Here is a 14,581-nt window from a genome sequence, read left to right on the forward strand (position 1 = left end):
GCCTGCAGCCCATCCTAGCAGTCCTGGGATGCGGTGCCGGTGCTGTGTCTCAACTGGAACCCAAGACTGTGCCCGTCAGAAGAAAGTGGCTTTTCCTTCCCTGGCTCAGGATGCACGGAGGGCGGGGACAGCGTGCTCTCTGGGGGGACACGGGCCCAGCTGGCCCACAGGTTTCCTTTCCTGTGTGCTGGGCCTGCTGAAAGGAGTGCCACCATCCATTAGCAATGTCTGCTGTGGGCGAGGGCAAGGAGGGAGGGAGGCTGCAGGCCGCCTGGCACTGCTGAGCATCCCTGGGCTGAGGGGTCCCACGCTGGAAGTCTTCTGACCTTCTCTGTGATGTCAGCAAGTGCCCCTCCTGTTCTGGGCCCCACCAGCTACTGAGAGCATGGCAAGGTGGGACAGGACAGGAAGGCAGAGGTGGCAGAGGCCCCATTGAGCCCCGCTGCGCGTGACTGTGCTTCTCCGGGAACAGAAGCTGGCCAGCGAGCGGGATGCGCTTCAGCAAGAGCTGGAGGAGCAGAAGAAGAAGGGTGAGGCGGTGAAGTCCCGGAACAAGGTGCTGGCCAGCGAGGTGAAGACCCTGCGGAGTCAGATGGGCACCCTAGCGGAGAAGGGCAGGCATGACGACGAGCTCATCGACGCCCTCATGGTATGGCAGGCCACGCGGCCCCCAGCACACTGGGCAGGGCAGGGGCTACAGCCAGCCTCCAGCCAGGAGCGGCCCAGAGATGGCTGCAGAGCTGGGGGTGCCTGGCAGCGGCCACCAGGCAGCTGAGTCCAGTGAAGGGCAGATGTGGGAAGGGGCTGGGGGCCTGGAGGAGGGTCAGCTGAGGGGCCAAGCCGGTTATTGTCTGCATAAGAGAGCCCCGTCCATTGGGAGCCCGGAGAGGGCGATTTTAAAGGTTAAGCCCAAGACCACCCCCAGGGACATCTGTTATCACCCCCTTCCACAGATGGGGGGAGCTAAGTTATGGGACTCATCTAAGGACACACACACACACACAGCCAAACCCACTATGTTCACGTCAATGTCGACTCCCAGTGAGCCTGTAGGGCAGGGTGGAACCGTTTCTTAACTTTTTCTTTTTTCTTGCATGGATGTGTATATATATATATATCTTTCTATCACCCCCCAAATATTTCTTCTCCCCCTGAATCAGATGGCAAATATACCATTCTGAGAACAGACCTCAATTGTTCAAATTAAACCCTTGAGAGTGAGGGGTCTTTGAGCATAGTCCATTTGTTTTGTGATTTTTAATTATTAGTATTAAAAGATCATTTTATTGGGGACTCTTACAGTTCTTATAATGATCCATATATCAATTGTATCAAGCACATTTGCACATAGGTTGCCGTCATCATTTTCTAAACATTTACTTTCTACTTGAGCCCTTGGTATCAGCTCCTCTTTTTGCTCTTGTGACCCCTTGATAAATTACAAATTATGGGAGGTGTGGTTATGTGTCGACCATGGTGATCGGTTTCCCCTTCCTCCCCATCTTCATCTTCCTCCTACCCTCCTATATAGCCATTCCTATTCCTGTGAGACTATTAACTCTTTCCAGGAGTAGAAAGTCTCTTCTTTCTCCCAAGGAGCAGCTGGTAGTCTTCAACTGCTGACCTTGCGGTCATAACCACTAAGACACCAGGGCTCCTCAGCTGGGTTGAACCCGGGCTTCTCTGACTAAAAGCCCTCCATGACCAGCAGACCACACAGCCTTGCAGATTCAACAGCCAGGGCCTTCCTCCAGGGGACACTGATGCCCACATGCCAGGGGTGCCCCAGCCCCAGGGGCATCGTGCCTGCCTTGGTGGGGAGGCCTGGGGGCATGGTGCTGGCTCGGGCCCTCACAGTGAGTCAGTAAGAATTCCACAAGTCAGGGCAGCAGCCACACATCCAGACCTACCCTTCCTCACCGCATGGCCGTGGTCCCCTCTGGGCCTCATCGCCCTGTGCTTTAATGAGAGGCATGGGGTAGGGTGTGTGCTGAGGTCCCTATGCAGCCACCAGTCTCATCACAGTGTGGCAGAAGGGGGTCTGCAAACCAGCCCTCCCACCATGCACTCTGTGTCCTCCGCTCTCTGGCCCTCTGACTCCCTGCCAGTGCAATGGGGACAGCAGTCCCACTGGCCTGAATCACTGGCGTGGCCCTTCCTGCAGGCCCCAAGCAGGAAGGCCTCTGCCCTGGCCATTGCCTTGTGTTATCTCCCAGGGATGAGCCTCAGTCCCGGGCTGACCTCTCAGGCTGCACGCTCCCTGTCTCGGAGGGGTCTCCCCGCACAGCGGACCCAGGTTTCTGTTCACACAAGTCTCTCCCCGCCAGTTAAAGTGAGCTCTTCTCTGTGGTCTCAGAGAGCCTCTTGGATGTCCTTCATGGACCCAGGCTCAGGGAGAAGGAAGTTGGGAAAGGCAGGACCGAGGGCTGGCCAGAAAGGGGTGTCTCCTGGGAGCCAGTGGGTGAAGGGAGGTGGCCTGGCCTGGCTCCCTCTTCTTCCCAGGGGCCTGGTCGACCCACACCCCTCTCCCGCCGGCCCTCCAGGACCAGCTGAAGCAGCTGCAGGAGATCCTGGGCAGCCTGAGCCTCCAGGAGGAGCAGACGCGGGTGTCCCAACACCGCCGGGACCAGCAGCTCCATAGTGAGGCTCAGCGGAGCAGCAGCCTGGTGGCCCAGCTGCGGGCCATGGTGGCCGAGCGAGAGGCCAAGGTGCGGCAGCTGGAGCTGGAGGTCGGGCAGCTCAGCTCGCAGGTGAGGGGGGCCCTGGCACCTGCTCCCACCCCCAGCCTCGGTGAGTCCACCCGGTGGCACCCAGGAAACCCTCAGCTCTTCTCCCCTCCTCTCCTTTCCCCGACATAGCTCAGGCCGCACCAGGTCCTGCCACACCTGTCTCCTGCCACCCTCAGCTGGTTCCACACGCACCTCTCCTTCCTGAACTCACTGTCCCCGCTCTGCTTAGAGCCTCGTCACACTGCCCTCCGGGCCCCATCCCTCGAGGGGTAGGCCCCTTCCAGCTGGCCGGTCCCATCCCCCACCTCGTCCTCATGGTCAAAGCTGGCTAAGGGCATCCATATTCAGGAGGGGCAAACTTCTTTCTGTCTGTGTTTTCCAGGGGAGGGTGGGCGAGGAAGGAGACTATGCAGTGGGGAGCAGCCCCCCTCACCGTGGTGTTGTGGGACTGCCCGAGTAGAAGCGGTTGGAGTGGGGTGTGGCCCCTTGTGCTTATCTCCAGCCACATCGAGCCCTCAAAGCCCGTGGGCTCCCTGTGTGTGTAACACCATGGTGAGGGCCCAGCTTCCTCCTTGGCCTCTCCAGACTACGTGCCCAGCTCTTGCTGCCAGCACTCCTCCCCCCTCACACACAGGTGCCATTTAGCACCCCCAAGGGTGCTCTGTCTCCTCACCCCAGGCCTGAGCATGCACCCCCTCTCCCCCAGGACCTCTGCCTGGCCAGATGCCCCTGCGCTTTAGGCCCTACTGAGCCCCAAGCTCTTCCAGAGACTCCCCCCTCAAGGGCTCTCTCTGGGGGCGCAGCGGGTACAGGATGCATGCTTCCTCACTGGGCAGACAGTATGAAACCACCGGCCGCTCTGCTGGGGAAAGAAGGGCTTTCTACTCCAGAAAAGAGTTGACAGGGTCAGAAGCCCGCAGGGACGATTCTCCCCTGTCCCAGAGGGTTGCCTGGGTCCCACAGACTTGAGGGCAGTGAGTTTTGGGGGTTTTTTTTTTTTGTTTGTTTTCTTGTAAGCTTGGGCGCTTGCGTCATGGTGAGCCCCTGAAGATGCTGTGTCCGGACAGGCGTTTTGAAGGTGCAGTGCAGGGCTGTGTAGAGCTGGGCCCCTTTGGCCCACTGCACCTCTCCTTGTGGTGGTGATGGAAGGGGGTCTGTGGTGGTCTCTGGACAAGGAGCAGCCTCACAGAGCAGCCTTGTCCCTGGGGCCCTGTCCCAGCTGTGGGAGCCCAGGAGCCCCTTGTCCCAGCCTCAGCCTGGCTTCTCCTGCAGAGGCCTGGGCAGCCTGGGATTGCAGGGTGGGTAGGGGAGTGCAAGGCCATGGAACAGAGCTCGTGGGTACTGGCAGGGGCATCACCCTGTCATCCTCGGCCTGCTGCCCCCACAGGATCACTTCCCTTGCTACGGGTGCATGGGAGGGGGCCAGCCCTGACCTCAGAGGTCACCAGTCAGCTGAGCAAGCCTCACCCACCAGTCCAGTTAGCCTCTGTGGGAGCCATGGGCAGAGGGCTGGTGGCATGGAAGCCCTTAGGGGCTCACACTAGCTGTGACCCCATTGAAAGGACCTGCCACCTGCAAGGATGGGAAAGGGGGGCTCAGAAAACTTCTCCAGCCTGGGCCCACCCAACAGGCAGCCAGAAGACATCCAGGAGAGGAACAACTCAGGGGGTGGGCCCAGAAACCAGCCTGTGTGGAAGCTGGTTTCTGGAGTGGGCAGGCAGTACCTCGGTTCTTGGCTTCGCACGCTGAAAGCATCCGCGCCAAAGCACGCGGCGTGATCCCACTGAGTTCTTACGAAGGAACGGAGATGTGGCAGGTTGTGCAGTCTCAAAAGGGGACATGCTGCTTCTGGAAAGCATGTCAAGCCGTGTGGAAGCCGTGCTGGGGTTCACAACTGAGCACGGAAAGCCGCGTGGAGAAGAACATCCACACGTGCGGAACTGGGGAGTCCCCAGGGTCCAAGATGCCAAGCGCCCGTGGGCGCTAGTAGGCCTGGAGTGGGCTCTAAAGGGGCACGCATGCTAGAGACCCCCCCTTACATCATGCCCCTGAGCTAGGGCAGAGCAAAAGAGACTGGCGGCAGACCAAGAGGGCAAGTGAGCAAGGGGGAAAGAGAATGTGGAGGGGCATGCCCCTGCCTTTGTTCTAGGCCGCCCCTGGCTGGAGAGGCATGGTTGAAGGTGTTGGTTAGCCCCATTAGTTGAGTTCAGCCCACCTGTGTTGTACCTTAGGCAGGTGTGCCCCAGGTATTGGTTTTACCTGGGCCCATGGGACTTATGTCTGTGCATGCTCAGTTTGGGGTCTTATAGGTGTCTAGTGGCCGCCTGACTTCTTTCCATCCTCCTCTAAGGGAGCCTTTGCAGGCATGGGAGGGACCACCCCCCTATCCCTAAGCTAGCCACCTAACAGTGCCTCAGTGTGGGGGTAGGGTAGCCCCCGGGAGAGAGTCGCCTCTCACCTGCCTCAGCTGGCAGGGCTGTGCCACTCTCTCCCTCTGGGCCCTGACTGTCCCGCCCTCTGTGGCTTCCCTCTGAAAAGAGGCATTATGGGGCAGCACTGTCATGCAAGCAGTCCCTCCCTCCCCCTGTCCCCCCCCCCACCAAACAGATCTCCCTTCTCTTTCCGACAAAGAAGGCCCTTTTCATGGTCCCTGAGAGACAGGAGATCAAGCTAGCCCTCCCCCAATCCCTTTGCCAAGCTCAAATGTGGGGGGTCAGACCCACGTCCCTTCCCCCCCACCCCCCACAGTATCTTCAGAATAAAGGCCTGGGCGAGGCCCCCAGCAGGCCTGAGGTCAACCACACCCCCACCAAGGGCTCAGAGGAGCGGAGCCTGACCAGGTCCCCAGCCTCCGCGGGCGACCACACCACCAGGCTCGGATCTTCTCGGTAAGAAAGGACAGACCGGGATGGGGATGGCAGGTGGGAGCGCGAGAAACAGATGTTCTGCAGAGACCTGGTTCCTGCCCCAGAGGCAGTGTTCAGGGCCCTGCCCTTTGCATCGGCTGGCACTGACAGCCTGCGGGTTCGAGACCTGGAAAAGGCGCCTCGCCCAGACCTGTGTCTGACCCTCACAGGCTCTGCCCTCTCTCATGGTTCTGTCTTGGCCCGGGTTCTGCAAAGGAGGCCTGCCAATTTGCAGGGTTGCCCAGCAGGGGAGCTGGCAGAGGCCACCTACCCGGGCTCCTGGGTGCTCCCCTCCCAGCTGAGCAGACCCCGGGGGTGAGGTCCAGCCTGCCTTCCCGCCATGACGGGCCCCTTCCACCTTCGTGCAGCTCCGTGACCAGCCTGGGCCACACGCTGGTGGAATCTGCTCGCACGCGGCCCTCCCTGCCCAGTCCTCACGGGGCCTCACCCAGGTATGCAACCAGGAGACCCTCAGACCCTCACGGCCTGCCCACCAGCCTTCCCTGCTCTGCTGACACTGGCATCCACTGAAAAGGAAGGAAACTGGGCCAGCCATGGTCCAGGGACTCTCCCCAGGTGGCAGAAGGACACTGAGGGAGGGTCAGGAAGGCCTTGGCCCAGTGGGGGGAGCACAGGCAGGCTTCAGGGCCAGGCTTGTCTGTCCTCCTGCAGAGTGCGACCATGGGAACCTTCCAGGGCCTGTCCGCAGTACCTCCCCTCAAGAGGGTCAGTCTCCGGGGGGCAAGTGTCATGTCATGTGGGCCCCCCACCCCACCCCCACTGGAAGTCACTGATATCCCCTCAGCTCCCCAGCCGGCCCTTCTTTGTTGATAGAATCAAGCCTCAGGCTTAAATGGGTCCCTTGTTCTTCCTGCCAGCCCCCAGACAAAAGAGGGTTTTGTCCTGCTTCTGAGTCCCACCTCCTGCCCTGCCACTGTCCATTGGAGCCAGGCTCCCGTGGTCAGGTCAGCTCAGGCTCCGGCCAGGCAAGGCCTCTGAGGGGCCCCAGCACCGCCTGGGACCTGCTGTGCAGCTCTGGGCTCTGGGCATCATGGCTTCCTCTCTGAGCTGTTCTCTCCCACGGAGCGCTTTCCACTCCCCCGCCTGGCTCCCAGCCACTTAGAGGCCTCGGGGCCCTGTACAGGGCAGAGGGTGGGCTCCCTCTGTACCACCAGACACTCAGGGAGGGGGCCAATCCCACTGGCAGTGGGGGCGGGTGGGCCCTGCCTCTGAGCTTCTCTGCACAAGTGGGAAAGAGGCCAGTTGGCCCCTCAAGCCCCCTCTCACAGGTGCAGGAGTCAGCAAGCTCCATAGATGGTCCTGGGGGGCTTCCAGTGCCCCTCCCCCAGGGACAGGCCGGAGAGCTCCCAGCGCAGGGCTGTCAAGTCAGCTGTCTGAGAATGGAGGTGACCGGGGCCTCCAGCCACAGGAACCAGCCCCCTGTGTTCAGAGAGGGAAAGAAATCCACCCCATGCTTGAGCCAGGCCTTTGGGCCGCCCCCACCCTAAGCCCCATGGTTCCTTCTGAATGCACCTGGGCTCTCACAGGGGAGGTGCAGGGCATAGCAGAGAGCAGCTCCTGGCCCACACTGGGCCCTGAGGCAGAGCTCACTTTCTGTCCTGGGCCCAGACTACAGGGAGGGTAGAGCGGGGCAGGCTAGTGGGTGGCAGGGAAGTGGGGGACGGGGAATGCTGGGCCAACACTGGAGAAAATTGGCCAAGTCACAAGGCCAAGGATGCCTAGGCTCCAGGACAACAGGCCAGGCATGGGGCCAGGCTGGAACTACAGGAGGACCTGAGTGGGTAGGTAGGGAGACCAGACCCCAGAGCACACACAAGGGCACCTCCAGACCCCAGAGCCAGTATCATAGCCGACAGACAGAGCCCAGGCCCCTGGGGGTGGTGCTCAGGTTGCCTGTGCAGCTCTAGGGACCCTCACCCCCAGCACACACACACACACACACACACACACACACACACACACACACACACACACAGACTGTACTGCCTGGTCTGCCTATGGAGTCGCTCAGTGGGGCCTTGGGCACATTGGCCAGACCAGGAAGAGGTCCGGGCAGGAGGGGCTGGGCTGCCAGCTTTCTCTCTGGGGGCCCTTGGATGTCTTTTCCAATCCCTCCTCCCACTACCGGAGCCCCTGGCGAGCGTGTCTTCAGGCCACCCTCCAGATGACCGCTGCCCTCTGTCCCTGACTCCTGCCCCAGGCTCTCGGACTCCTCAGACCAGAAAAGCTGGCAGGCCCAGGCCGCCGAGTTCAAGGCCCTGTGGCAAGCGGCGGAGGTGGAGCGTGACCGGCTGGCCGAGTTTGTGACCGTGCTGCAGAAACGGTAACACTGGCCCCACTGACCCCACGGATGGTGCGAGCTTCCTGGGAGGAGGGGGCGGGGGCACCTCACCTGAGGGCTTGGCTCCCAAAGCCTTGGTCTAGGGCAGTGGTTTTCAACCTTCCTAATGCCGCGACCCTTGAATACAGTTCCTCATGTTGCGGTGACCCCCCCCCAACCTTAAAATTATTTTCATTTTTACTTACTTCATCACTGAAATTTTGCTACTGTTATGAAATCGGGTAGCCCTTGTGAAAGAGTCGTTCGACCCCCAAAGGGGTCATGACCCACAGGTTAAGAACCGCTGGTCTAGGGTGTTTCCATCCATGACTCGTGTGCTCACCTACGTGCCCCACAACTTCGGGCCCCAGGTGCCAGCAACAGCCCTCTCGTGCATGGGCTCAGACGGGGGCTCTCGGGGAGCGCCTCTGCCACCCTTTAGTTCAGGGCTGGGATGAGCCCGGCATTCTGCTTGGTGGCAGCACAGGGATGGTGTAAAGCAAGAGCAGGTGAGGGGGGTTTCTCCAGGGTGGAGAGCTAAGGCAGTGGGCCCGGAGACCCGGACAGATCAGTCAGGATCCCTTGCTCACGTGACCGTCCTGTGCGGGCCATCACATGCCCCAACCACGTGACCTCCACACCGGCCAACACAAAGGACAGCGCCGAGTGTCTGCCCTCGCAGTCAGAGCTCTCGGACGGCTGGCAAGGGAAACCAGGTCTGACTTAATTCAGCGAAGACGCCAGGCTGCAGGGCCAGAGAGGTGCCCAGAAAGCCCAGGCTTTTTCTGAGCCAGCCGCATAGCACAGACCCAGGGGCTTCGGAGTCTCATGCCCGTGGGCCCTGGGAGGGAAGGAGGGTCAGCCAGCCTGGTGTCGCTGGCCCGTCCCGAGGAGAAAGCTGGGCACCCTGGCCAGAGTGACCTTCAGGAGGTTGGAGGAGCATCACTGTCCTCATTGGAAGACAGGGCCACGGTGACCAGGGAAGGGCAAAGGCAAACCCCCAATGTGTCCCTTACGTAACGAGTGGTCGGCTCGCTTTCGTTCTGTTCCGATGGTCCATCCAGGAGGAATGGAGCTCGGGCCTGTTCAGGAGTGAGAGGCGAGTCCCCTTGGGTTTCTACCGCTGCGCCCTAACGGGCCCGGCCGCCCCGACGGCAGGCAGACGCACTCAGTTCAAGCTCTCTCTCCCCCTCCGCTTGCATTGCCCCAAGTCTGGAGGGGCAGAGAGGAGTTGGGGTTCAGTCTGTGGACGCAGGTGGACTAGTTATCTGTTGAAGTCTAACAAACTCCAGCACACTGGTCGGCCTCAAACACAGCGGTGCTCCTGCCCGCAGGGGTCGACGATGAAATTCTCGCTTAGCTTCATGTAATGTCACAGCGGGTCACTCAGGGCGCCGATGTGGCTGCACCCCTGGCTGGTGTACCCCAGTTCTCCTCCACGTGGCCCCTGTCTGCACGCAGGACCTTCTAGCCTTCGATTAGGGTTGGGGAAAGCAAGCAGGGCACCCAGGGCATGCAATGTAAGGCGGCCGACACGCTTGTGAGTCTGCGGGTGGGTGCCTCCTTCCTGCCTGTTTCCAGCGCCCTGCCCCTACCTACCCCCTCTCTGCAGCAAGGTAGCCCGCCCTTCCTGACAGCGTGCTTTCTGACGCAACCTTCAGTAGCATGAAAGGGCTCTCCCAACTGCTGCGGATGGCTCCACTCACTCCCATTGGCCAAAGGTCTATCCCAGAGCTGGTGGGGGTGGGGACTGCACAAAGGGAGAGCACAGTCTCCACCTCCGCCACGTCGCCTGGGGCTTTCTGTGTTTTACCAACAGAGTAAGCTCCATTGCCACATATTGTCAAGTTTGGATTCTTTGTTTCCTTCCCCAATCTGTTTTCTATTTACTGCTGGTTTTCTTTGCCCTTTTTGTATATTTTGATCGAGTTTTCTTTAATTTTTGGTTTTCTATAACAAGTTTGGAAGTAGTTCATGCATTGGGCTGCGAGCCAAAAGGTGGGCAGTTCAAAACCACCGGCCACTCCCAGGGAGAAAGATGAAGCTTTCTACTCCCAGAGAGACTCACAGCCTCAAAACGCCCACAAAGGCAGTTCCGCCCTGCCCTACTCTAGGGCCACCCACCTAGAGTCGGCAACAGTGGGCTCAAACGCAGGACAATTGTAAGGATGGCACAGGACCGGGCAGGAGAACCCAATCCACAACAGCATGAGCTGGCATCGACTCAGTGGCAGTGAGACTTTGGAGTCCGGCAGGTGCACATCCTGTCTCCGTGCTTTCAGTGGCTTCTCTCCGCTGCTCCACCCGTACAGCGCCCACGAGTGTTTGCATTGCCGCTCAGGCCATAGAACGAACCTCTGTTTTCATTCTGATGTTCCCAGCGGGACTTTGATTACTGTGCCCAAGTGTTTGCATTTCATATTAGCTTTGGATAAATTTATTCTTAGTTGGGAGTTAACACACATCCTACCACTCCACACACAGTTCAGTCACGTCAAGCAGAATGGCACAATTGCTACCACAATCAGGTTCCACACATTCTTTTTCTTCCTGGTCATATTCTTTTAATAAATCATTTTATTGGGGGCTCTTGAGCTCTGATAACAATCCACACATCAGTTGTGTCAAGCACATTTGTACATATGTCGCCATCATTTTCAAAACATCTTTCTTTTTGAGCCCTTGGTATAAAATAGGCTATCAGCTCCTCTTTTTAACCTCCCTCCCGGCCCTCCCACCCGAGCAACCCCTTGATAAATTATTATTATTTTCATATCCTACACCTTAAAGGCCTGAAATTAAACCCTCCAAATTGAAATTTTTGATCATTGATTTTTTTCACTGTTGCCAACATGTTTTTTTACGACTTTCAGCTTTAAAAAAATTTTAATGTAATTTTATTTTATTGCTGTTGTTGAGAATATACACAGCAAAACATGCACGGTTTCACTCGTCCACATGCACCATTCCATGGCATTGAAGTGTGAACACGTCTAGGGTCTCATGTCTGTGAACGTCTTCACGCAGAGTTGCTTCCTGCCTCAGCCTTCCTCTGGCTTCAGTTCCTTGGGTCTGAAGTCCATCCTGTATTTCAGCGAAGGCTAAGACCCGAGTCTTCTTTTTCATCTTTAGAAGTCCTTACATACCAAACCCAAACCAACTGCTGCCATTACGCTGATCCCGACCCACCACTCCCAAGAGAAGGTTTTTGAGACTGTGGATCTTCACAGAAGCAGACAGCTAGTCTTGCTCCGGGGGAGCGACCGGTGGGTTCAATCTGCTGGAGTTGACCAGCGCTTAACCCACCGAGCCACCAGGGCCCCCCATTTATCTTTCGACACACGGGTATGTTTGTCGCAGCAATTCAAGGCTATTATTCCATTGTATTGTCCTTTCACATCTAGGTTGCTAAGAAAAGTGGGGCCCAGTGTCCTGTCAGCTCCAGTCCAGGGACCCTGTGTCTTAACAGGACACACTGCCTGGTCTGGCTCCATCTCAGGGCTGTTAATGCATGAACCCGCCATTGCAGCCATTGGGCCTGTCCACCTCGTGGGTAAACCCGCACCCCTAAACAAAAGGGCGGTGCCTCAGACCCCCCTTTTGGAAACCTGGTCCAGTTCTGCTCCGCCTGCCGCGTGGCTCAGAGTGGGAACCAGTGTGAGGGCAGCTGGTCCTTGGATTGGGTGGCTGAGAGCTCTTTATTGGTTTGAACGTCAGTCCTCTCTCAATAATGGTCTTTCTCTCCCGGGAAGCTTTTTCACGTGGTTTCTGCGTCTGGATGTTTCGACCTTTCGCTAGGATGTGTTTCCATAGAGATTTTCTTTCCTTTTCCCTGCTCGGGAATGAGTGTATTTTTCAACCCCTTTTTCACTTAATACTCCTAATGAAAAAAAGTAACTGAATAAACTAAACCCAGTGCCATTGAGTTATGCCAACTCATGGCGACCCTACGGGGCAGCATACAATTGCCCTGTGGATTTCTGAGACGAACTCTTTTTTTAAATCATTTTATTGGGGGCTCGCACATTACTTTGTCATGTCTTACACTGTCCGGCATCTCCCTTCACCCACTTTTCCCTTCACCCACTTTTCTGTTGTCTGTCCCCCAGAGAGGAGGTTATATATAGATCCTTATAATCAGTTACCCCTTTCCACCCTACTTTCCCTCCACTCTCCAGGTATCACCACTCTCACCACTGGTCCTTAGGGGTTCATCTGTCCTGGATTCCCTGTTTCCAGCTCCTATCTGTACCAGTGTACATCCTCTGGTCTAGCCAGATTTGTAAGGTCGAATTGGGATTGTGATAGTGGAGGGGAGGAAGCATTTCAGAACTAGAGGAAAGTTGTGTTTCATCATTGCTACACTGCACCCTGATTGGCTTATCTCCTCCCTGCGACCCTTCTGTAAGGGGATGTCCAGTTGCCTACAGATGGGCTTTGGGTCCCTGAGACTGTAATTCTTCACAGGAGTAGAAAGCACCGCTTTCCCCTGCAGAAGGTCTGGTGGTTTGGAACAGCTGGTCAATTTATATGAGCTCTTCGTACTCTTTCTGCTGCAGTACTTAATCCCTCTTAATATTTTGGGCTGATTTCTGGGTAGGATTTTGAAATCTGTTTTCTAGCTCCCTAAATCTCTGGTTTGCACTTCACCAGCCGTGAAATCTTTCAATAACAACAATTTTCATCTCTAATATAAGCCTCCTGTACTCTTTCTTAGGGAGCCCTCGTGGTGTAGTGGTAGGGCATTGGGCTGCGACCCGCATGGTCAGCAGTTCTGAACCACCAGCAGCTCCGAGAGAGAAACCCTGTGGGGGTGGGGGCCACTATGTGTCAGCATTGACCCGATGGCAGTGAGTTTGTTCTTTTGTTGTTATGTGTAAGCCCATTGTTGCAGCCACGGGGTCAGCCCATCCCGTTGAAGGCCTGCCTCTCTTTCCTCAAACCTCCACTTGACCAAGCATGATGACGTTCTCCAGGGACTGGTCCCTCCTGTGAGACGAGGTTCTGTCACCCTCACTTCTAACGCGCATCTGCCAAGACAGGTTTGCTTGTGCTTCTGGCTGTCTGCATCACACGGGACCCTAAGCAGAGCTGTGCGAGCCCCTCGTGGGGACTCAGTTCCCACGTGCCGGTGGGTGTTGTGCTGTGTCTGTGGGCTGCTTTCCCAGCGGGAGGGAGTCTGAGCGGCGGGGCTGTGAATGTGCCCTCACAGAGCAGTTCTGCTCTTGTTTCCACGGCCTTGGGGCTTTCGGGGGTCTCTAGTTGGGACTTTGTGCTCATCTGGTGGTTTAGGGTTTCCTGAACATGCCATGCCTGCTTTGTGCTTGCATTTCTCACGCATGGCTTTTTATGTCCACACACACACACACACACACACACACGGATGACGCGCTTTCTCACCACTTCCTTGGCCTTGAGGATGGATCGTGTTCAGCCTTGAACGACAAGGAGGCACTCTTTCGGGGCTTCCAGGTTTGCGTGGGAAGCCCAGGTGCAGCTTGCTGCTTTGTATGAATCCAGGTTTATGTCTTCTGCCCTCCCGTGGGCTTTAAACTAAACCCCTCCTTCTGCTAGGAGATTTTGTATTAGTCCTTCTGTCCCCAATGTAATACTTGGACTTTTAAAAATAAAACACTTCCTTTCTCAGCCCCTAATTTCTCACTCTTCAAAGATAAAGAACTGTTCCCAGTTCCCCCCTCTTTACATCCATTCAGGCACACATCCTGCGGAATTCTTTTAAACTAGACGTGCACCAAGCACGTCTTGTGGGAGTATTGATGTATCACCAATTCCTGGGAAGTGCAATGAGTGAGTCCAAGAAGACACACATGTAAAACGTTCGCAATAACGTGGGCAAACTGCCCTGCTGAAATGAATCCGCTCAAATTCCTACCAGTACCTTGAACTGTGGGCCATGTCCCCACATCCTCCCCAGCAGTATCTCGTCATTTCGATGTGCTCCGCTCCGGCCGGAAGAGGATAAGCTTACTTTTAGCACGTTCATAGCCTGCTCCGTGCTTTTTCCTGTTAAATGCCTGCTTATGCCAGTGCACAGTTTTGGAGAGCTGTTGCTAACCAGAAGGCTGGCGGTTCGAACCCACAGCTGCTTCTATAAAGATGTACAGCTTCGGAAACCCCTATGGGGCAGTCTGACTCTGTCCTGTGTAGCTGCTCTGAGTTAGATCGACTCGAGGGCAGGTTTTCATTTGGGGGTATATAAGTGCTACGTAATATTGTGAATGCTTACCTTTGTGACGTTTTAGGGGGAAAATTTTAGAGTAGTAAATTTTAGGTCTCCAACCCTTTTTAACAGATTTTGTTTCATCGCATTGGTTGGAAGCCCTTCCTTGTCAAAGGACTCCCCCTCTTCCTTGAGTCCCTCATTTCCATCCATTGTCCTTTCCTGCCTTCTGGGGCCAGTGACTGCCCTTGTGGTCTCACCTGCAGTTGACTGTTCAGCTTATAGGCCTGTCCTGGTTTGGCTGCAAGGTGGTCCTCAGGTGGGCTTCATTCCCCACGTGAAGGTGTCTAAGGGCCAGTCTGGATGGGCCCCTCCTACCTCTGTCTAACCAGCTCTTCATGATCTTGAATTTTGTTCTGCATTT

The 14,581-nt window shown here is 56.7% G+C and overlaps 1 protein-coding gene across 1 annotated transcript in view; it reads left to right on the top strand.

Annotated features, from left to right (window-relative positions):
- The window catches only part of CCDC13 (coiled-coil domain containing 13), a 44,536-nt gene that overhangs the window by 20,936 nt on the left and 9,019 nt on the right, over positions 1-14,581 (top strand). Inside the window, exons 9-13 of the mRNA XM_075555571.1 lie at positions 473-649; positions 2,544-2,750; positions 5,478-5,617; positions 6,004-6,087; positions 7,857-7,979. Coding sequence (XP_075411686.1) covers positions 473-649; positions 2,544-2,750; positions 5,478-5,617; positions 6,004-6,087; positions 7,857-7,979 — 731 coding nt within the window. The remainder of the gene's footprint in view (positions 1-472; positions 650-2,543; positions 2,751-5,477; positions 5,618-6,003; positions 6,088-7,856; positions 7,980-14,581) is intronic.

The sequence above is a fragment of the Tenrec ecaudatus genome, chromosome 8 (genome assembly GCF_050624435.1).
Source record: "Tenrec ecaudatus isolate mTenEca1 chromosome 8, mTenEca1.hap1, whole genome shotgun sequence".
NCBI classification, from domain to species: domain Eukaryota; kingdom Metazoa; phylum Chordata; class Mammalia; order Afrosoricida; family Tenrecidae; genus Tenrec; species Tenrec ecaudatus.